The following is a 22,861-nucleotide window of genomic DNA, read 5'->3' as shown; positions in this document are numbered from 1 at the left end:
TATCTAGGGTCATGTCCTCAGTAAGCTGCAGCTGCTCCATATCAACTGGTCACCTCCCTCCAGTATTTCTTCGGCCTACCTCTACTCCTCCTGGAGCCATCCAAAGCTAGCCTCTCACACCTACGAATTAAGGCATCCGCGTCCCTCCTCATTACATGTCCAAACCATCTTAACCTTCTTTCCCACATCTTGTGCTCCACCGATGCCACTCTCATCTTCTCTCGGATAATCTCATTCCTAACCTTGTCCTCTCTAGTAAGTCCACACATCTAACGCAACATCCTCATTTCCGCCACCTTCAATTTCTAGATGTGGGAGTGCTTGACTGGCCAACACTCCACACTATACACATGGCCGGATGGACTGCCACTTTATAGAATTTGCCTTTAAGCTTAAGGGGCACTTTCTTATCACACAACACCCCTGAGGCGAGCCTCCACTTCATCCAACCTGTTCCAATACGATTAGTGACATCCTCATTAATCTCACCATTCCCCTAAATCATAGACCCAAGATACTTAAACCTATCCCGCTTACAAACATCCTGAGAGTCCAACCTCACCACTACATCGTCCTCCTGCCTGAAGTCACTAAACTTGTATTCTAAATACTCCGTTTTGGACCTACTCAACCTGAAGCCCTTCGACTTAAGGGTTTGCCTCCAAACCTTCAATTTGTCGTTCACGCCCCTCCGCGTCTCATCAATCAACACTACATCATCACAAATAACATACACCAAGGCACCTCGCCTTGAATACTCCGCGTCAACACGTCCATTACCAACGAAAATAGGAACGGACTAAGAGTCGATCCCTGATGCAATCTTGTCTCGACCGAAAAGTGGTCTGAGTCTCCTCCCACCGTCTTCACCCTGGTCTTTCCTCCATCGTACATATCCTCAATAACTCTGATGTACGCCACCGGGACCCCTCTCACCTCGAAGCACCTCCAAAAACCCTTCCTCGAGAATTTATCATACGTCTTTTCCAGGTCGATGAATACCAAGTGTAAGTCCTTCTTCCTTTCTCTATACTGCTCTACCAATCTCCTCACCAAATGGATTGCCTTTATCGTTGAGCGAGCAAGCATAAATCCAAACTGATTCTCCAAAACAAACACAACCCTCCTCAATCTCCGCTCAACCACTCTCTCCTAAATCTTCATAGTGTGACTCAACAACTTAATATCCCTATAGTTGTTGCAACTCTGAATGTCACCCTTGTTTTTATAAAGCGAAATCATCATACTCCATCTCCAAGCCTCAAGCAATCTCGCCGTCTTGAAAATGCCGTTAAACAAAACCGTCAACCACCTTAAACTTGCCCCACCCGTATACTTCCAAAAATCTACCGCAATCTCATCCGACCCCGTCGCCCTACCCCTCTGCATCTTACGAATAGCTTCTTTAACCTCCTCTACCTTAAAACGCCTACATTAGCTAAAATCACGGTTCTCCTCCGAATGCTCCAACTCCCCTAGCACGAAGCCTCTGTTTCTTTCCTCGTTCAAAAGTCTATGAAAGTACTCCTGTCATTTCTTCTTAATGTGAGCATCCTCCACCAGAACACTATCATCCTCCCCCTTAATGCACTTCACTTGATCTAAATCACGATCCTTCCGCTCCCTAGCTTTTGTCAGCCTATACAACCTCTTTTCTCCTCCTTTCTCCTCAAACCCAGCATACAAGCTCTTGAACGCTGCAGACTTGGCAGCTGAAACTGCTAACAAGTGTAGTAACCAGTATTAAAACATATTTTGAAAGAACAAAAAGGGAAGTAAAAGAAAAAGAGAAGGAGAAAGAGAAAGATGGAAAAAACTACTGGATATCCAAGTCACATACTATAGGTACAATACTTTGACTTACTAACCTCCTATCCTAATTCTTATTTTCATATCTTATCTATGATCATTATCCTCAATCAACTGAAATTGCGTCATAAAGTTGTATCATACTCTGTCTACTCACCTCCTCCGAAAAGGAAAAACTAATCACCTCCTCCGATTTTTTTTGGCCTACCTCTACCCTTTGAACTCCTGCTCCCAGCTGTAGCCAACCTCAAACAACTCCTATTAAATTTTGAAGACTAAAATGTAATATAGCCACCATCTCAAGCAAAGTTCCAACAATGATAGCCACCATCTCAAGCAAAGTTCCAACAATGATAACGCACAATTACCTAAACCATAATTAGTCAGTATTTTTGTCTCATTACAATTTTTTGGAGTTGAAATAGAAGTAAAAGTTGTGTTTAGCTTTAAATATAAATTAAAATATTTTTAATTTTTTATGAAAAAAGTAAAAGTAAAAAAAATAAAAATAAATTTTACTTGTTTTCACTTTTTCAAATACAATTTCAAATTATATTTGAAATTTCTATGGCCAAACACTATAATTTTCACTAACGTGAATTATTTTTCCGAAAAAAAATAAAAAAAATTTCATGGCCAAACACTAATAAGAAAATAAAGAGCTTTCCTACATTTATATTTACTTATTTAATTTTAAACATGAGTAATAAGAAGAGTTTATATTTACTTATTTAATTTTAAACATGAGTAATAAGAAGAGTTTAAGTTTTATACACCTACCATGTTTAGATTCTTTAACCCATTAACCTAAAAACAACAGGTTATCTTTTACATCACGTCTAATATGGTACCTAAGAAATAGTGATGATGTAAAAGAAAGTTCTATATATCATCAATGCATAACATAAATCCAAATAACAATATTTAGCAACTGCGAAATTAAGACCAGAAATACCAAGAAAGAATTTATTTCATATATACTACTGATATTGTGCATTGCTGAAAAATTGAAAAATAATCAGCAACCTCCAGGTCGACTAGCGATAAAGATCTAAGATTGCATTCCTAATGTTGCACTAGGAAATTCGAGATGCTAATCTAGTATTTCGTATAAGATGAGATCAAAAATGTTGTCACAACCTCGACAGCAGAACCGATATTGAAGTTGTGATTGCTATTACTGTCAAATAATATGCTTGAGCTCGAATCCCCTGAAAGATTGAATGCATGTAAAACGATCAGTCCACAACGATATGTGACATAAAATCTGTAGTACACAGCAGAATAGAACACGAAATGCAGACATCTGCCATGATTGTTTCATATTCTTTGTTAACCTGGCTAGTTATGAAAGGATGTCTTAACAAGAATGAGCTATCTACTAAGATGCAAAAATAGCCAAAAAGGTTGTGTCGTTGCACGTATTGGGTAGGAAAAGAACCATAAGGAGAGAAAGAGCAAAAGCCAAAAAAAAACAAAACCAAGAAGGGAAGAAACACAACAACAATAATATACCTAGTGTAATCTCACAACGTGGGGTCCAGGGAGGGTGGTGCATACGCAGCCCTACCTTGTGAAGGTAGAGAGGTTGTTTATGATTAACCCTCTTACATTTGCATAGCATACTAAGATTCATCAAATGGGTTAAAAAATGCCAGTTACCGACATAGATGGACATTACAGTTCAAAATGAAAAGTTCCCCGCATTAAGTTCGGTCGCAATCACCTCAAAACACCAGCACAAATCTAATTTACTCTGAAGTAACAACCTCATGTATGAATAGAAGGAACAGGAACACGTCACAAAAGAAAAACTGTATCTTTCATGAAACATAACTCTTCATAGTAACAGATTGTTTGTCAATGATACCTGCTAGAAACTCTATAGATACATGTTCCTAAAAGTCTATACTAAGTGCTGCAACAAATTCTAGAAGTGCAGAGACAAAAGACACTCCGATTACACATATCAACCGACCTCATCCAAGTGAAAGCCCAAGAAAAAGGACCAGGAGCTAGAAATGAGAGGCGAAGGAAGAATAACTGGCTTAATCCAAAATGACCAAGGACTGGAGCAATGCAAAATGAAATGGAGTGAAGTTGAGTTGTCATTGGTAGGATAGCTAATGCAAAAGCTTCTCAAGTACATAAATGTGATGGATCAATGCCCATTCATCTTCTGGATTCGACAGCAGAAGATAAGGAAGATGACACGCGGTTGACATGAACTTATTTGAGTTGTTTGTTAGATTGACAAACACTTGGAAAGGACATGTCCTTACAAAAGAACATCTGTTTCCACGGTAAATCTATTAACCTATCTCTTCACAAAGTACAAGAATGCCTATTTTTCAACAAGTTCACCACGGACTAAGTTCTTCATGTTAGCTTATCATCACCTCTATCATACTCCCAACTTTGCAGAAGTCCTCAAAATCACCATGCCTAAGTTCCTTAGACTAGAGTGTTCTTTTAAAACATATAAAAGTTTTTTTTTTCTTTCAAGCTGCTGATCCACTCAATAAGTATTTACCATTATTTCCAAAAGATCAAACTCAGGGACCAACAGTTTTCTCGTAGAGTCGTAGACACCAGGAACAGCATGCTATCCATGACAAAAATGGGCATAACACATATCTGGTCAAAACCAGGTCTTAAAAAACAATTTAAACCATAAGCTTCAAAGCGGTGAACTTTACAAATTTATTTGTCTTCCTTTCCTTTGTTTCCTTTTTCTAAAAGAGTTCAAAGTAGCAGAACTAGAAATTTCTCAATACTTAGTAAACAGAATGAAGAAGTCTAGTTTTAGCCAATGGATCTAACCCCCGCCCCCTGCCCCCGCCCCCGCTCTCTTTCTTCAATCCTGGTACATACTCTCAATCTCTTTCCAGTCCTCCTCCTGTCAACATATTTGGAAACGGCTTCTTGTTCTTCACTACAAGAAAAATGGGCTTCCAGCAGTAGGAAAAACATATCTGATTCTATACGCATGTTGAAACACATTGAAATACAAGGACTCATTCTATAAGCATGTCGAAACACATTGAGAAAGTATCTGCTCATATACATTTCCGAATCAAAATTAACGCCTTTCTCATAAGTTTGCCCCCCTGTAATATGCATTAATAAATATTACTCTCTTTTTACCGAACCGGGTGATCATAATATTGATTGAATTACTTCCTCATGGAGGCATAATCAGGTCAGCAAGACGAAATCCATGAAGTTTGAAAAACATTGATTTTCTTAGTCTTTCCTTAGTTCCTTCACCGTTTCGCAAAGGAGAAATATAAAGAATAAAAAAGTGCTCTATCTACACTTTCAATATTAACAAGCATGCAACTCAACTCAATACATTCATGTAGAGGCTTCCAGCATTTTTACAACATGCTACACATTGAACCCATGCATATTTTCTATGCTTGAACATGAGGTTAAGCTTCCAGTATGAGGGACCAACCAACATGCCTTCTTTTCATTTTCTTTTCATTTTCTTTCTTAAGTCCGTTAAGATCACAATTTTCTAGACTAGTTGATCCAAAACTATATGAAAAAAATATGCTCTTTTTCTAGAACATGAAGGATGATCAACACACATACCATTGATTCTAAAAGCGAAAAGATCTAGGAACCAGAGCAAACATTTTCATGAGGACAATAGAGCCTCATACCTTCAAAGACGAAAGCGAAGATGCAGCTGAAACATCTTGCAACCCAGAGAAACCAATATCATAAGATATACTACCATCAGCCTTGAAGAGTCCAAAGTTCCTCTCTGATGATTGACCTGTCTTTTGATACTCATTGAACAGAGCAAAAATATATGCCTTCAACATTTTTTTCGGCCTCAAAGGAGTTCCTTTCCTCTTGGCGAGCCTTTTACGCAGATTATAATTATATGTTCTAGCATTACTAGGCGTGGCAGCAGGTTCATTCTCGTCCCCATCAGAGGCCCAGCCTGTTTCAGTAACTATGACTTCCATGTTGCTGAAACCAGCATCCTCTAGGGCTGCATACGCTGCATCAATCTGAGCATCGAGCAAGTTATCATAATGAAGATGAGTTCTATTATCAACAATTCCCTTAGTTGGCTCAAAAAGAGCATAATTTATGTCTATTTTATCTGGGTTGTAAGTGTATGCCAAAAATGGGTAAGCATTTAAACAGAATGGAGATCCAATTTTCGAGAAGAACTCTAAAAGTGGCTTCATCAACTGAGCAACACCATCTTTAAATACACAATAGGAAGGAGGGAATGAATCAGCAAAAACAGCCTGCGAGTGAGCCGTCGATATCTGAACGCCACTTATCCCAAGCTTTTTTGTTGCATTATATATATTCTTTACAGCATTCAGAAGAGCTACCTCCAGTTCATTGTCACTACCCCCCAAAACTTCATTTCCAACAGCGATGCCCACAATGCGGGTATCGGGAAGGAATGCCTTCACATTATCTTTTACCCAATTCAGAGCATGATCTGCATTGGCACTCATTTCTTTTACAAACCCATTCGGAAGTCCAACCACCAGCTCAAGCCCTGTCCCTTTAAACGCATTAAGGACACTGGGCTCTGCATCATAAATTCTAACATTCTTAATTTTTGCTGCTCGAAGTAGTTTAACCACTTTATCAGGTGAAGGGATGTTATCTGCAATTCTCCCGTAATTAATCCCATATGTTCCTGTGAATGCTTTTGCAGTCTGTTGAACTGAAAAGAGAAGGCGAAAAAAGCCATTAAGTACAAAGGAAAAGAATAAGAAAACCAACTCCACACGAAATGTTAGAGACTCAAAAGCGTCTGACAAAGAATGCAGACACAAAAGCTGAAATTATTGCTGTTGACTCGGGTCTAAAGATACATTTTAACCAGCCTATCAAGCCACAAGAATCAACTTCATGTGATAAGTGGTCGCTAAATTAAAATTAACGTAGACTTGCAGGAAACTTCTTCAGTCAATTTCTAATGGAACTTGCGAAGCACACCTCAATCACCCTACCCATGTGAATTGAACAAACTTAAAAGTACAACCAGCTTTCACATTAAATACATCAGACAACAATTTTCCTATTCATCAGTTATACAGTTTGATAAACCCTATACTACAGAAATATAAAAATAAGGCTGCTATACAAATTCATCCGCATAAGCTATATTACTTGGACTCTTCAAAATTGTTAGCGGGTGCATGTCGGATTCTCCAAAAATAGTGTTCTTTTTGGAGATTTCGACACGGGTGTGCAGGGGCGGATCCAGGATTTTCAGTGAGGGGGTTCAGTAGTACATATACGAACTAGTCGAAGGGGTTCAGCCTCTATTATTTATATATAAAAAAAAATTTTACCATGTAAAAATAGTATAATTTTCCGACGAAGGGGGTTCGGATGAACCCCCTGGAATACATGTACATCCGCCACTGCGGGTGCGGCATCGAAAGTGAAGAGTCCACGCAACTTAGCAGTCATAAGCAAAGTAAAAAGCTACCATCAAATTCCACTACAGAAAGATGAAACAGAAAATAGCTAATTCCACACACACCCAAATTAGAAGATCCAGTTTTTATTGTCTACCGTTAAATTTTAGTTATTATTATTACACGAACAACATACCCAATGCAGTCTCACAAAGTGAGGTCCGGGAAGGTTAAGAAGACCTTCCCGCTACCTTAGAGATAGAGAGTAATTTTTAGTTATTATTAGATCTTGAAATCATCACATGAACAAGTAGTACTAAAGCACATATCCAGATTGATCAAATATACTTAACCATTTACCTATTTTCCAATCAGCAACTCAAAAAGAAAACTTCATGAAAGGAAAAAACACAAGAAGAATTAACCTAAATGGCCGTCCATCCAGATGATTAAACTAAAAATAACCGGCAGTTGTATTATATGTGTATAATCCATGTATAATATATGTATGACCATATATATTCGATCCGGCTATTTGTGTGAAGATCCCTAAAACAACAACCCGATTAAAGCAAACCAAACAGATTATCACTCATAATCCAAAAGATATGAAAAACTAGAGGGATGTTTGGCCATGAAATTTTTTACTTTTTTCTGGAGTAGAAAACATGTTTGGCCATAAAACTCGGAATTCAACTCTTGAATTACAAAATTTTTCAAAATTTGAAAGACACCAAATAGCTATTTTCACTCCAAATTTCTCCCAAAATTTATTAAAACAACTCCAATTTGTATTGATGGCCAACCACTAACTCCAATTTTCACATATCATTTTTCACTTTGAAAACAAAAACTCTTTTTTTTTTTTTTTTCAAAAACTCACAATATTCATGGCCAAATGCCCCCTAAAAACAACCCCACCCAATTACAATCTCCTACAATCAAACAAAGCACAAAAAAAAAAGTGCACAAAATTGAAAAATCCAAGAAAATTAAACTGCACCATTAGGATTGATGATCACCAATAACATAAACAAGTAATACTAAAGCACATAAGGCTGATCAAATCCACTTAACCATTCCAATCAGCAGCTCAAAAAAGAAACTTCATGAAACCAAAAAAAAATAAAAAAATGCCAAGCTTCAAAAAAGAAAGAAACAACACAATTAAACCAAACAAAACCATATTATCACTCAATTATTCAAGATATGAAAAACTAAAACCACCCCACCATACAAAGCAACAAAAAAAAGTACACAAAAATAAAACCCGTGAAAATTAAATTGTACTATTAGGATTGAAGATCACCAGTAACGGAAATCTTAGTAGTTCAGTTGGTTGGCTACTTGAACTTTCACCTTATTGATGGGGTTCGATTTCCCACGTTGATCAAATCTACTTAACCATTTTCTTATCCAAGATATGAAAAAACTAAAACAACACCACCAAACAAAGCACAAAAAAAAAATTGAAATTGAACTGTACCATTAGGATTGAAGATCACCAATAACATAAAAAAGAATCTGACAACAATCAAGCCAATCTTCATCACTACACAGCTTCAAGGGACGACGTCGTTTTTTCCCTTTTGTCCAATTTCAAGAAACACAAAAGATTACTCTTTTAACTTCATCATCCATCACCCAAATTTACCCTTTTTTTCTCACTTTTTAGCAAAACCCCACAATCATAAAACAATAACTTTCAAGATTCTTGAAAAAACAATAGAAAAAAAAATTAAATTTTTTTATATATATGATACTATTAGTGTTGTTTTGTTGAGTGGTGGCGCACGGTGGTTTTCTTCATTTCCCGGCGGCTGAGGAAGGGGGATTGGCTGTGGAATTATTTTCAGACAGAAGTCTAATTATAGTCTAAAGTTTTGAATTCTTTGGATTTGAATTTTTGTATTTAAGACTTGGAAAGTGTGAAAATATTCTCACTAGCCAAACGGGGACTTAAAGTTACTGGATTTACTACAGGTATGTTTCCTACACGCGCTTTATGGCATGTGTCCTACACGGAAACTACTGTTCATTTTTTTTTTATTTAATTTATTTTTTCTAATAGCCGGTTTAATCAAGTTTTTAAGAGATCAAAAAAAAGTATATTATCTATTAAAAAAAATTATTTCAAAGAATTGAGATTTTAGAGAAAAAATAAATATTTTTAAGTAGTGGTATAAGTTATATTTGTAAGCTAAGAAAATAACTTTTTATTAATTTTTTTTATAAATTGTTGATTTAATATTAGTTAAAGTACTTTTAATATTAATTAAATAAAAACAAATTACTATTTTTCAAAAGATATATTTTTAAAATGAGTAAAAATTTAAAAGCTTGTTAAATAGGCTATCATCTACAAGTTTCGAATAAAGTGAGAATACTTCTTTAAAAATAAAAAATCTGAGTATCATAGTTGATTTAGTATACAGACTTTCATTTTGTTGGTGAGAATTTGAAGGGGTGGTGGTAACCTCTCTGCTTTGTAATCCTCTACTTCCAATTTTTTGTCAAAAAAAGAAAGAACAAAATTTTAATAATTAGGTTAATTTTATGCTATATAATATTTACTACACTCATCTGAAAAACATATATGACCTGATGAAGTTCTAATTTTTTAAACTTATATAGAAGTAGGTGGCATGTACATGCAAAATGATTTTTCGGTATTGAAGAAACAATGATGAAATCATGAAATTATGGAGCTAGTTATTTTATCATGTTGTTACCTCATGATTATGTCTAAAATTATGAAGATTTATAAATCATGGCTTGTGCATAAACTTTATGCTGAGTTGATGGATAAATTTATTTGAAAACAAAACTTTTTTATCACGAAATTAAATCTGTATCAAATATAAAATGGTCAGAAAAAAAAAATGAAGTTATTGTGATGGCAAATATTCCAAATGCTACTTGAAATATATATTTCAATATAATGATTTCAAACAGAGCTTTAAATAATAGTAATAAAATGGCTTAATATCAATGATTCCTTATATTTATCAGATTCATGTTTTGGATAAATTTTTACAAGTACCAACATTGATAAGTGAATCATATGATATATGTTTTCTCCTTTAATTTAACACCTCATTATCAATTGAAATATACATAATGTTTTTCTATTTAGTGAGGTAATGTATAAAATTAAAGAATGTGACATATTTAAATATTTAGCTTTATTATTAATGTTTGAAATACACGTAAAAACTTTTTAAAAATTTGAGTCGAGATTATTCAAATGAAATCATATTTTCAGGAGTTCAATTTAAAATATATCATAATTTGATATTTTAAAAAAATTACTGATAAATTTAGAAAATAATAAAAGTATTCTGCCTAATAAAATTATAAAATATGATTTAGTTTAAGCCTTTAAGGTAAGCGCGTGGACCCATTTGATGGAGTACTCAATTTAATTCAGTTTTCTCATAATAGGGCGAGGGAAAAATACTTTGATTTAGCCGTTTTATTTTCTTCCTCCTAGACTCTAGGGTGTGTTTGGTATGATGGAAATTGTTTTCTGGAAATGTTTTCTTATTTTTCCTTGTATGGTTGTACTAAAACATTGAAAAAATATTTTTCAAAATGACTTATTTTCCTCTATTTAAGGAAAAATAACAGACGTGACTTTTATGCCCCACCCCACCCCACCTCTCTTCCACATTCTAACAACACTCAAATTCATATTACTCAAAAATATTTCTCACTGTGCTTTACTCCAATTTTTCACTGTTTGAAATAAAAAATATTGAAGTCCGAATTTTTTTTGTTTCCAATGTTCGTTGAAAATATTATTATTTTCATGTGCATAGAGGAATACTTATCTATGTTACTTTTGTTAATCACATATTTTATTTTGTCATCGTTGTAGCTTATTTCACAAGGTTGAATAAGCTCGTAGTTGAATTGTATTTCTATTAATTATGATATCTTGAGATTGTCTGATAAAATGTTGAAAAGTGTATCTTATGTTTGCTAATTAGTAAGTGCTTAAAATTTAGTGACTTGTAATATCTTAATACTCGATATTGATATTATTTGTTATGCTTAAATTTGTTCAGACAATGATATACTAGTTAATAGTTAGTAGTATTTTCTAAAAAATATTTTTTCACTCACCAACCCAACACTAGAAAATATATTTCTGAAAAATATTTTTTACTCACCAATCAAATATCATAAAATATTTTTCGAAAAATATTTTCCACTCATCAACCAAACATGAAAAAATTAATAGAAAACCAACTTATTTTCCAGTAAAACTTTTTCCAGAAAAATATTTTCCATGGAAAATATTTTACATCATACCAAATACACCCCTAGTGTCGTCTATAAACTAGAGCTGGTTTTAACCAAAAAAAAAAATAAAAAATAAAAATAAACTAGAGCTGGAGGACCTTTCATATGTTACTTTTTGATTAAATTTATATGATATAAATAAAATTTGGATAATTATTATATTTTTAATATATTTTATATTTTTTTAAACTGTTAACTATTACAATTTATAATATATTTTTTCATATTATAATTTAATATTTTAAGTCGTTAGCTATTGTAATTTATAATACTCTATTTGTTCAAAATTTTGTAACATTGACAATCATTTTATATTTTAAAAGTAATTTAAGTTTTAATTATTGTAATTTATAATACTTTTCTTCTATTTCAATTTAGGTGATACTAATATAATTTTCAGAGTCAACCAAATGTCATGATTAAAATAGCGAAACATGCATGTCTTGAATGACTCATAATAACTAATTAGAAGTGATATAATAAAATTGTTATAAAAGTACCTTTAAAATTTTTGTAAGTGGGTCTCATATAAGATATTAAATTAATTTAAAATATTAAGAGTTAATTATTATTTTATGTCTATTTTACTTTTTTATTAAGTATTATTAATTTTTTAATAATTAGATCATTTATAGTAAAATTACGATTGAAATAACTATAATAAATATGTCATAAATATATATTTTACTTTTTTTAATTAAATATTATTAATTTTTAATATATAAATAATATATAATAGTTAATTAAAAATTATATAATAAAATATAAAGTAAGTAAATAGCTGAAAGCACGCATGATAATCGAGTTGCCTGCTTAAACTGTCTAGCCGACGCATATATATACACTAGTAATGATTTCTTATGAGTACGATTTATACTCCATCCGTTCGTAAGTGTTCTTTTAACACTTTCAATTTTATTTTATTTTTTGTAAAAAAGTGATTCTTAGCTAAGAAAAATGATATTAATAACTTTTTTTAATTTATTTTTTTAAAATAAAGATAATTTTACATAAGGCAAAATACATAATCAAGCTCCTTAATTTTTAAATTTTTTTCGTATTCGCACCTCAATTAAGTCATATACCTATTGAATCCCTAAGTTCTTTATAAATGTGTCAATTAAATATAATTATCGACATGCCATGGCATGTCCAATACACTCTTCGCTAGGAGAGTGAGAAACCATAATTAATACAAAAAGTTACAATCAATCAAAAAAAGATACATAAAAGGAATTAAAAAAGAAAAAAAAAATGAGCTATCATCTTCTCCATTGTATTCCTGTCATGCCTCCACCATCTTCGTCTTTCATAAATCTTTAAATATAGTATTTTATGCTTTCAAATTGTATCTCAAATCAATGATGTTTTTTGTCTACAACAAAATCCAATCAATGGCTTCATTTGATTGGTTCTTCAATAACACATTATTGGTTCTTCAAAATTCAAAATTCATTATTTTTTTCAACAATAACTTCTTCAATATAAATTTAAATTCAAATTTCATAAATAATAATGAATTTCATCGAAAAAATATCCAACACCAGCCACTATAATATGAAAATAATTCACCTTTGTTGATCTAAAATTAGAGTACTAGTATAGTTGTAGCAATTGTAAAATATACGCTCAGATTTTTCTCTAATCATTGTTGGATATATTTTGGTGGAGAAATGGAGGAGTGAAGATGAGCTCTTTTTTTTCACTAAAAAAATTGTGTTGAGAAGTGAGAGAAAAATTAAAAGAAGCAAAAAAAAGATGGAAGAAATGCTTTAATGGTGGAAAGAAAAGAAATAAAGTTTAGAGATAAGTGAAGAAGAAGAAGAAGAAGAAGAAGAAGAAGAAGAAGAAGAAGAAGAAGAAATACGAAAAATAATTTCTTTTTTCTTCTTTTTTGCGCTCAAACGACGGAGAACGGGGTGTTTGGAAGGGAAGCAGGGTAGGATTGGGTGGGGTGTATTAATGGGGCTTTCTCTTTTTTTTTTTTTTTGGATATAGATTTAATTATATTAAAAAATTATTTTTATGATTATTTTGAATTAAAATGTCACGTGTCTTTATTTGATTTGCACTTTTCCACATCATTCACGTGTGTATTACACACATTATATATTTTTTGCCACATCAGTAAATTATGTTTAATTGGCACATTTTGTGAATAACTAAATGGTTCAATAGGTACATGACTTAATTGAGGTTTCAAAATGAAAAAACTCAAAAAGTTCAGGAGCATGACTATGTATTTTTATTAAATGGTTATATTTTTTTAATGTATTTATCAATAATAAATTAATAAAAACACTTTTTGCCTTTTAATATAGATCATGAATACTTTCTTAAGGAACGTGAGTATATTGTTATGAAATAAAGGCTATAAAGTAAATGCACCGAAGAAAATTATATTGAAAAACTAATATATCATTTAACTTCAAATTAATGTGCAAATGAACTGAAATAGTATTTTATTTATAGAAAACACGAGTTTGCTTGTACGTAGTTGTTACCTGCATATAAAGCTTCTTGTAAGTTGCCTATAAGAATCTGCTTGCAAAGCTACGTGTAAGTTGCATTGCTTTCAAAACAGCTTGTAGGCAGCTATAGGAACCTGCTTGGAAAGCTATGTGTAAGTCATTTGTAAGTTACTTCTAGAAATTGCTTGCAAAGTTTCTTTCAGGTAGCTGTTTACAAAGCTGCTTATAGGAACTTGTTTGCATAGCTATATGTAAGTATCTTCTAGAAACTGCTTGCAAAGCTGCTTGTAGGTAGATACTTACAAAGCTGCTTATAGGAACTTACTTGCAAAGCTATGTGTAAGCTGCTTGTCGAGGGTAGATCTATAATGAGAGCTACGGATTTTTGAGAACCCCCTGGCCTTTTTGAAAACCCTATAACTATATTTAAAATATTGTTAAAGATATAAATATTTAGTGATGGAAACCCATATAAAAGTTGTTAGATAGTTCAGTAGTGCTGAAGGATCCAACAAAATTTTTAGGGGCCTTACGTTGCAGGATTGTAGCACTGTGCCAGTATCTTTTGAAGCATTTTTTTCCTTAATTTTTCAATTTGTTCTTTTTTTTTTTTTCCCAAAATGACTTTCTGCCTTTTTTTCCATCTTTTTTCTTTTTTAAAATCCTAACTTAAGTCAACTAAAAATTATTTTATTAGAAACTCACAAGTTTAAAATTCTAGATTCACCTCTACTATTTGTGAGTTACTTCTAGGAACTACTTGCAAAGATATTTGTAGATAATTGCTTATAGGAATCTACTTGCAAAGCTACGTGTAAGTTGTTTGTGAGTTACTTCTAGAAATTTCTTGCAAACCTGATTGTAGGTAGTTGTTTACAAAGTTACTTATAAATATTTGTTTGTATAGCTATGTGTAAGCTACTTATTAGTTGCTTCTAGAAACTGCTTGCAAAGCTGCTTGTAGGTCGATGCTTACAAAACTATTTATATAAGCCTAGCTGGAAAGCTAAGTGCAAGCTACTTGTGAGGTACTTCTAGAAACTGCTAGCAAAGTTGCTTGTAGGTAGCTGCTTATGAGAACCTGCTTGCAAAGTTACGTGTAAACTACTTGTGAGTTACTTTTAGGAATTGCTTGCAAAGTTGTTTGTAGGTATTTGTTTATAGGAACCTGCGCACAAAGCTATGTGTAAGCTACTTGTAAATTACATCTAGAAAATGCTTTCAAAGCTGGTTGTAGGTAGCTGCTCGCAGAAACCTACTTGTAAAGTTGCTTATAAGTTTCCTATAAGAGCATGTTTGCTAAGGTACGTGTAATCTACTTGTAAGTTACTTGTAGGAACTACTTGCAAAGCTATTTGTAAGTGAAGAAAATTGAATCAGGTCACCCATGTAGGTCAAGCTGATTCATATTAAATACTCGCTCCGTTAAAAAAGAATAACTTATTTTGACTTGCCACAGAGTTTAAGAAAATAAAGAAGACTTTCAATCTTTATGGTCTTAAATTAAAGTTATGTTAAATGTACCCCAATGCTGTTTAATCTTATGGTCTCAAACATGTCATATGGAAAGTTGAAATTACAGTATTGCCAAAAACTGAAGGGGGGCATTCTTTTTAAAACGAATTAAAAAGGAAAGTAGGTCATTCTTTTTTAAATAGATGGAGTAATATATAATTATTTATATATTTTAAATTATTAGTAAGTAATAAGAGAGTAAAGTCATATTTGTTGGAAAAGACTATTTGAAGCGTTGTGTCTCTTTTTTTTTTTGAGAAACAGATTTTACCTGAGGCTCTCACCTCCCGTGGAGGTCAAGGGTTTAGCCACACACCCCAAAGCCTTATCATAAAAAAAAAAAAGAAATACAAGAAGAGGGACATGGATATTACCTGCGATCCTATGGTGGCTCAAAATCAACTAGCCTACTAAGACCTATCGACTTATCTCCGACACTAGTAATGAAACCTACCTAGAAGAGAGTACTCCTCTTAGTAAAATATAATGTAGGAATGCATAAATAAGAGAGACTCTCTCCGTACAAAGTAAGAAGAAAAACAAAACTAACCTAAACCCCTTCATAAAAGCTATAAACTAAAGAGAATAGCGAAGACAAAGATGATGAGATGAAGAAAGACCAAGTAAGAACCTGCTCAACCACATCAAATAAGAAACAAACATAAACTATGGAGGTTCTTTAATTCTTTTTAATTTTCTTCTTCTAGAGTTAGGAATCCCCAACTTATCAAGTCTGAATATCCTTTAGCTTCTTTTGGTAGTTGTAGAATGTTGAAGAAGTGTTGGACATTATTATGAGTATGACTGATTTTAGAGAGTATATCAGCCGCAAAATTTGCCTCTTTATAAGTGTTTGTACATATGAAGCTTTGAAAATGATCAATGAGATCTCTAAGATTTGATACGTTGTTGAAGATTCAAAGGAGGAGTGGCATGTTGTTTAATTCATTTTACAATGAGCTCTGAATCTATTTTCAAAATAACCTGCCGAAAATTATTATTTAAGCACCATGAAAGACCCTAAATAGTAGCTTCAAGTTCAGCTTGACTATTAGTTCCATGACCAAGTAAAGCAGCATATCCATAAATAAGATTACCATGATGACCTCTAACAACCCCACCAGTTCCTATACTACCTGGATTAGATAATGCACTACCATCAGAATTGATTTTGACAAAATTAGGAAGAGGTTTGGTCTAGTAGACAACCTTAACCCTAGTATCATGCCTATATTTCTCCATAAACATAACCAAGTTAGTCCAGCTAGCCAACTACTTGATATAAGGAAAAATAGTAGAGATAAGATGAGAAATATCTTTATAGATAAGAAATTCGACTCGAGCAAGATTTGACCTTTGACCACCATATTTAATCGCATATTTATTCTTTCAAAACTTTTAACAAATTAAAATGGGAATTGCTTATAGAATCAGCCTGTGAACATAATTATCATGTTGAAGAAGCCACTATTTAATCAATATATTACTCAATGGGAAGCTATCATGAGCAACACCCAGAGAATAAAAAAAATATTGCCAAATATTTCTTGCAAAATGCCCACTAATAAGGATATGTTGAATAGTATCTGATCCCAAATTATAACAATAATGGCAACTAACCCGATCATAACCAAAAGAGTTGAGTTTCTCATTAGTGGATAATTTTCCTCTTAAAGCTTACCATAATAGAAGTGAACATCTAAAGAAATATTTTTATGCCAAGTAAACTTATTCATCATTGTATGGTTTGTGCTTCCTTACCAACTCCCACACTGAAGAACAAGTGAACCTATCATTCGAATTGAGTGTCGAGTAAGATTGATCAGTTGTTGTAAGACTCCATAAAATTCTAAGCTTAACTCAATCCGTTAAGGCTTGAAAAGAGGTCCCAGACTTAGAAATTTCAGCTAAGTGTTTATACTTAGAATTATTTTAGCCTTCATAAGTTGGCGATCCTATTCTACGACCCTTATGACCTTAAAATATCGATCCTTAGATTGAATCATGATCAGGTGAGTCAATAGGTCACTCCGGGTGAGTTTCAAATTTTTCAGACCTCGTTGGATCATATTCAGGTGACCAAACTAGTGGGTCAATGTGATCTCAACGCAACATCTCGCCCATCGCATCGAAGGATAATTTTTTCCCAGCTCTTAGTACAATTCTAGTGAGCCAACGTGAACTCAACGCAACGCATTGGTCATCGCGTTGATACCATTGATGCGGCACGTCAGTATGCACGTCATTGGACACAATTTTCAGTCATTAAAAGTCCGCGTCCAGAGGAGTAATTGGGTCATTTTCTACCTGTATTCAGCCCCCAAAACATGAGATTAAATCAGTCCTAGGGAAAAAACACTTACTTTCTCTCAAGAACAAACCCTAAGGTTTTTGATTTCAAATTTAAACTTCAAGAACTCACCATCAATCTTCACGAATTCAAGCATCAAGGTAAGTTAGGTGTTCATCAAAGGGTTTTCTTTCACCCTTGGAGTTCAAAAATCCTTTTTAAATTACAAGTTAATTTCTTCCCTGGGTTCCAGGTTGAATTGATTGTATTCATGATTATAATGTTCTTTGGGGTTTCTAATCCATGATTTAATTCAAGTTTCATGTAAATTAATTTACGCATGTAATGGTATATGGATTTATGTTAAAAATCCTATAAAATCATAAGTTGAGACTGGTAATTATGATACCCACATATTGTTCATTATTATGTGTATAGATTGTGCTCCCCAAGTGTTTGATGAATTGTTCATGTGAGATGAGTAATGAAATCATATCATGTTAGCATGTATACAAGTTCATGCCATGTAAGTGTTTGTTAAAATGCCTCAATGAATGAATAGTGGCAAAACAACTAGTTATCATATTTTCAAGATTGTGCTATGTTTTACAATTTATGCTATCGAGTCCTGGGGGTATGTAATACCCGACAATCTAGCTGTTTACCTAGATTTATAGTAGTTTCAGAATAGTTTCAGTAATGTCATGTCCAGGAGTACTTAAATAGTTACAGAACTCAGTGTATTCAGTCAGTTAATAGATTTTAGTGTACTCAGACAGTCAATAGGACTCACTCAGTGAACTCAGTTCAGTTCAGTTAGACAGTATGATCAGTAACAGTTCAGTCAAGCCTAGTACAGTCTAGAAATTAGTTCAGTGTCTATTCAGTTGGGAATAGGAATCAACATCGAGCGAACCCAGGGATGGGGGCATTCCTGTCAGTAAAGGGTTTGAGCCTTAGTAGCAATCCCTACGTTACAAAATTACGTAGCCAGTGTAGGTTGAGATGTCTTCCTGCAAGTCTAGGGTTGATACATCTCGTATGAGTTTTCCTGCCAGCAAAGGTTGACGAAAGAGCTTCCTATTAGAGAGGGTTAAATCATAGCCATTGTTAGTATCCCTTGGCAAGGTACTAACACCCTTCCAACTGGGGTCACAAGTTGTACCCAACTCAGTCATACCAGGGTATGTCAGTTAGATGAACACTCCCACAGTTTTAGTTTCAAACTCAGTATAAAATCTCAGTTTATTTTCAGAATCAGGACTAACAGATCAGTCACCCAACTCAGTACAAAACTTAGTTCAGTTCTACAGAATAAGGTTTGCCAGAAACAGTCACTCAGTATATAGTAATTCAGTAACAGTAAACCCAGATATCAGTCATTTAGTTATCAAAAATTAGTATCCAGTGTTAACATAATCTCTGTTACAGCATGCATAATTATGTGTATATTATTGCATAGTCAGCAATTATAATAGTTTAAGATATACATGTACTCTCATTCAGTTATATTCATGCCATTCAGTTAGTTATTATTTATGTATATGAACCCATGCATTCAACCTTACCTCACCTAGCATATCAATACATTCAAAGTGCTGATGCATACCTTTATTTTGCACTATGATATCTTATATCATAGGTTCAGATGCAGGGGCTTCTGACCGCACTTAGTAGCCTAAACTATTAACAACAGACTTAGTGGTCAGTCCTCATAGTTTGAGGACAGAGTAGTTATTTCAGTATTTTCAGTATATTTTTAGTAGTCAGAGTTAGTTGGGGACTTGTTCCATTAACTCCACCTTCAGACAATTAGAGGGTTTTGGACTAGAGTATTTGCAGGTATATGTTTAGTTTTCAGTATTGATTTTCAGTATTCAGTATTTTGATTTTAGTTTTGAACCTTATTGCAAATTTTTGCCTAATTTTTCCATTACACAGTATTATTATTCAGTGATTGCAGCAGGTACTAGTCATGGGTTAGCTTGTGGTCCTTCGGGATTATAAGCATCGTGTGACATTCGGGGTGTAGACTCGGGGCATTACACACTTGGTATCAGAGCCTAAGGTTCAACAGAGTCCTAGGAATTCTGAAAGCCGTGTCTAGTAGGGTCTTGTGCATGGGTATGTTAAAACTTTCCCTTCTTTCAGTTTTCATATCATGTGAGTGAGCATGATCTCAAGTTACACTCTTAGTCTAATCCTTTTGTTACTTCTATTTATAGAATATGCCTCCCAAAAAGAACAACGAAAGAAGAACAGGAAATCATCCAGCACCTCTGCCCGTCTAGCCACATCCCCTGGACGTGCATGTTTACCACGCAGAATTCAGAGCCACTTTCACACTCTATCTCATTCTATGGCAGCCCAGAATGAACACCCAACTACTGTTTTGTCCAACCTAGTGGACAATAGTTTTGCAGCTAGGATTCAAAACTTTTCCTAAATAAACCCTCCAGCCTTTACCGAGTCTAAGTTAGAGGAGGACCTACAGGAATTCCTTAATTAGGTGCAGAAAGTCACAGATATTAAGGGGGTGACAGCTAGTGAGAGTTCTAAGTTGGCCGCATATCAGTTACAGGATGTGTCTCACTCATAGTTTAAGCAGTGGAAGGTAGAGAAGGTCGCGAATGTAGGGCGCGTGGAATGGGAGGAGTTTGCCACTATTTTTCTGGATAGGTTCTTCCCATTGGAGTTTAGGGAAGCTAAGGTTTTGGAGTTTATTAATCTGAAGCAGGGCAACATGACAGTGAAACAGTATTCTCTTAAGCTTACTTAGTTGGCCAGATACGCTCTTCATGTAGTAGCAGATAGCAAATCTAATATGAGTAAGTTTGTGTCTGGTATATCTAACAGTGTGGTCAAGGAGTGCAGGACCGCAATGCTGATTGAAGAGATGGACATATCCAGGCTTATGGTCCATGCTCAGCAGATAAAGAAGGCTAAGAATAAGGAGAAGGCAAGGGAGAACAAGAGAGCTATAATAGGTAGCTTCAACTTCACTCAACCTAAGTCAGAAGGTGGAAATCGTTCTTAATTCCACCCAAAATCCTCAGTTCCAGATCCATCCTCAACCAGTTCTCCAGTGCTAAAATTCAGAGATGACAATAAAGATAGCGCACCAGGCCCTAAACCCCAGGGTAGTGTTCGCAGTGCCCGAACAAATCTCTTTTGCCAGAAGTATGGCAAAAACTACCAGATTATCTATAGGGTTAGCAGTGATGTATGTTTTGGATGTGGCAAGCCAGGCCACAGGGTCAGAGAGTGTCCTCAGGTGGGTTTGCAGAGTCAGCATAATTGCCCTTCAGCTTAGTTTGATTGCCCAAATCAACAGGGTGCCTCTTCCAGTGCCACCAGTGGGCAACACCCAAACAGGCTTTATGCACTTCATTCTCTATAGGATCAAGAAAGTTCTCCTGATGTAGTCACTGGTACGTTACAAGTTTACCATTTGCACATTTATACTTTGCTAGATCCAGGAGCTTCTTTGTCCTTTGTAACTCTTTATATAGCTGTTGATTTTGGAGTCAGTCCCAAAATCCTAGTAGATCCCTTCTCAGTCTCTACCCCAATGGGTAAATCTATCATAGCTCGACGGGTATACAGGAACTGTCCAATTATGGTATCTCAGAAAGCCACTTCAGCAAACTTAGTAGAATTAGAAATGACCGATTTTGATGTAATTCTCGACATGGATTAGCTTCATTCGTGCTATGCTTTAGTTGACTACAGAAACAAAGTTGTCCATTTTTAGTTTTCAAATAAACCTATCCTTGAATGGAGGGTAGTACTTCAGCACTTAGGGGTCAGCTTGTTTCTTACCTTAGTGTGAGAAAAATGATATCTAAGGGATATGTCTATCATCTCGTTCGAGTTCAAAACTCTAGTTCAGAAACCCCTAATCTTTAGTCAGTTCCAGTAGTATGTGAATTGCCAGATGTGTTTCCCAAAGATCTTCCTGGAGTCCCTCTCGAGCAGGAAATTGACTTTGAAATAGAACTTCTTCCAGATACTCAACCTATCTCTATTACACCATATAAAATGTCCCTAGTAGAACTTAAAAATTTAAAAGAATAGTTGAAAGATCTCCTAGATCAGGGATTTATCAGACCCAGTGTATCCCATTGGGGTGCACCAGTTCTATTCGTGTGTAAGAAAGACGATTCTCTTAGAATGTGTATAGACTATCGTCAGCTAAATAAAGTCATGGTCAAGAACAAGTATCCACTTTCTAGAATCGATGACTTAATTGAGCAACTTCAGGGTGCCAACTACTTTTCTAAGATAGACCTCAGATCAGGCTATCACCAGCTCGGAGTCAGAGAATGTGACATTCCAAAAATAGCTTTCAAAATTTGGTAAGGTCACTTTGAATTCCTAGTCATGTCATTTGGTCTTACTAATGATCCAGCAAACTTCATGGACATGATGAATTATGTGTTCAAGCAGTACTTGGAAATGTTCATCATAGTCTTGATTGATGATATTCTTGTCTACTCCCGCAGTGAACATAATTATGCAGACCATCTCAGAATAGTATTACAAACTCTCAGAGCCCATCAGTTGTTTGCAAAATTTAGTAAGTGTGAATTTTGGCTAAGGTCAGTAACTTTCCTTGGCCATATAGTTTTCAGTGATAGCATTAGAGTGGATCCTCTAATGACCAAAGTAGTGAGAAACTGACCCAGACCTATCTCTCCGTCAGATATTAAGAATTTTCTGGGTTTGGCTGGGTAATACTGATGGTTTGTTGAGGGATTCTCGTCTATTAAATCTAAGTTCTAGTGGTCAAATTCTTGTGAGAAAAGTTTTCTGGAGTTAAAGACTCGACTCACTACAGCCCCAGTTTTAACTTTACTAGATGGCTTCGATGGGTTTGTGGTATATTTTGACACTTCCAGAGTTGGTTTGGGGTATGTTTTGATACAGAGAGATAAGGTTATAGCCTATGCCTCTAGACAACTTATGCCCCATGAAAAGAATCATCTAACTTATGATCTTGAGTTAGCAGCTGTTGTATTTACCTTAAAGATTTGGAGGCATTGTTTGTATGGGGT

General features: G+C 34.4%; 1 protein-coding gene across 1 annotated transcript; it reads right to left on the bottom strand.

The window, feature by feature from the left end:
* Window positions 1-2,761: 2,761 nt before the first annotated feature.
* LOC107877763 (glucan endo-1,3-beta-glucosidase 11) lies at window positions 2,762-9,151 on the bottom strand. The gene is made up of 3 exons (XM_016724471.2): window positions 8,707-9,151; window positions 5,481-6,517; window positions 2,762-3,020 (listed from the first exon to the last, which is right to left on the bottom strand). The coding sequence occupies exons 1-3, from the start codon at window positions 8,768-8,770 to the stop codon at window positions 2,943-2,945; spliced, it is 1,179 nt and encodes a 392-aa protein (XP_016579957.1). The 5' UTR covers window positions 8,771-9,151; the 3' UTR covers window positions 2,762-2,942.
* Window positions 9,152-22,861: the final 13,710 nt, after the last annotated feature.

This window comes from Capsicum annuum, chromosome 7, assembly GCF_002878395.1.
Source record: "Capsicum annuum cultivar UCD-10X-F1 chromosome 7, UCD10Xv1.1, whole genome shotgun sequence".
NCBI classification, from domain to species: domain Eukaryota; kingdom Viridiplantae; phylum Streptophyta; class Magnoliopsida; order Solanales; family Solanaceae; genus Capsicum; species Capsicum annuum.
Note: the sequence above shows the minus strand (reverse complement) of the source record. Positions and strands in the feature narration are given on the sequence as shown.

Excerpts from the sequence above, each read along its gene's own strand:
- LOC107877763 (XM_016724471.2), bottom strand. The coding sequence starts at position 8,770 with ATGAAGATTGGCTTGATTGTTGTCAGATTCTTTTTTATGTTATTGGTG. Across the intron at positions 6,518-8,706 it reads GGTGATCTTCAATCCTAATG|TTCAACAGACTGCAAAAGCA; the intron begins GTACAGTTCAAT and ends TTCTCTTTTCAG. Across the intron at positions 3,021-5,480 it reads CTTCGCTTTCGTCTTTGAAG|GGGATTCGAGCTCAAGCATA; the intron begins GTATGAGGCTCT and ends TCAATCTTTCAG.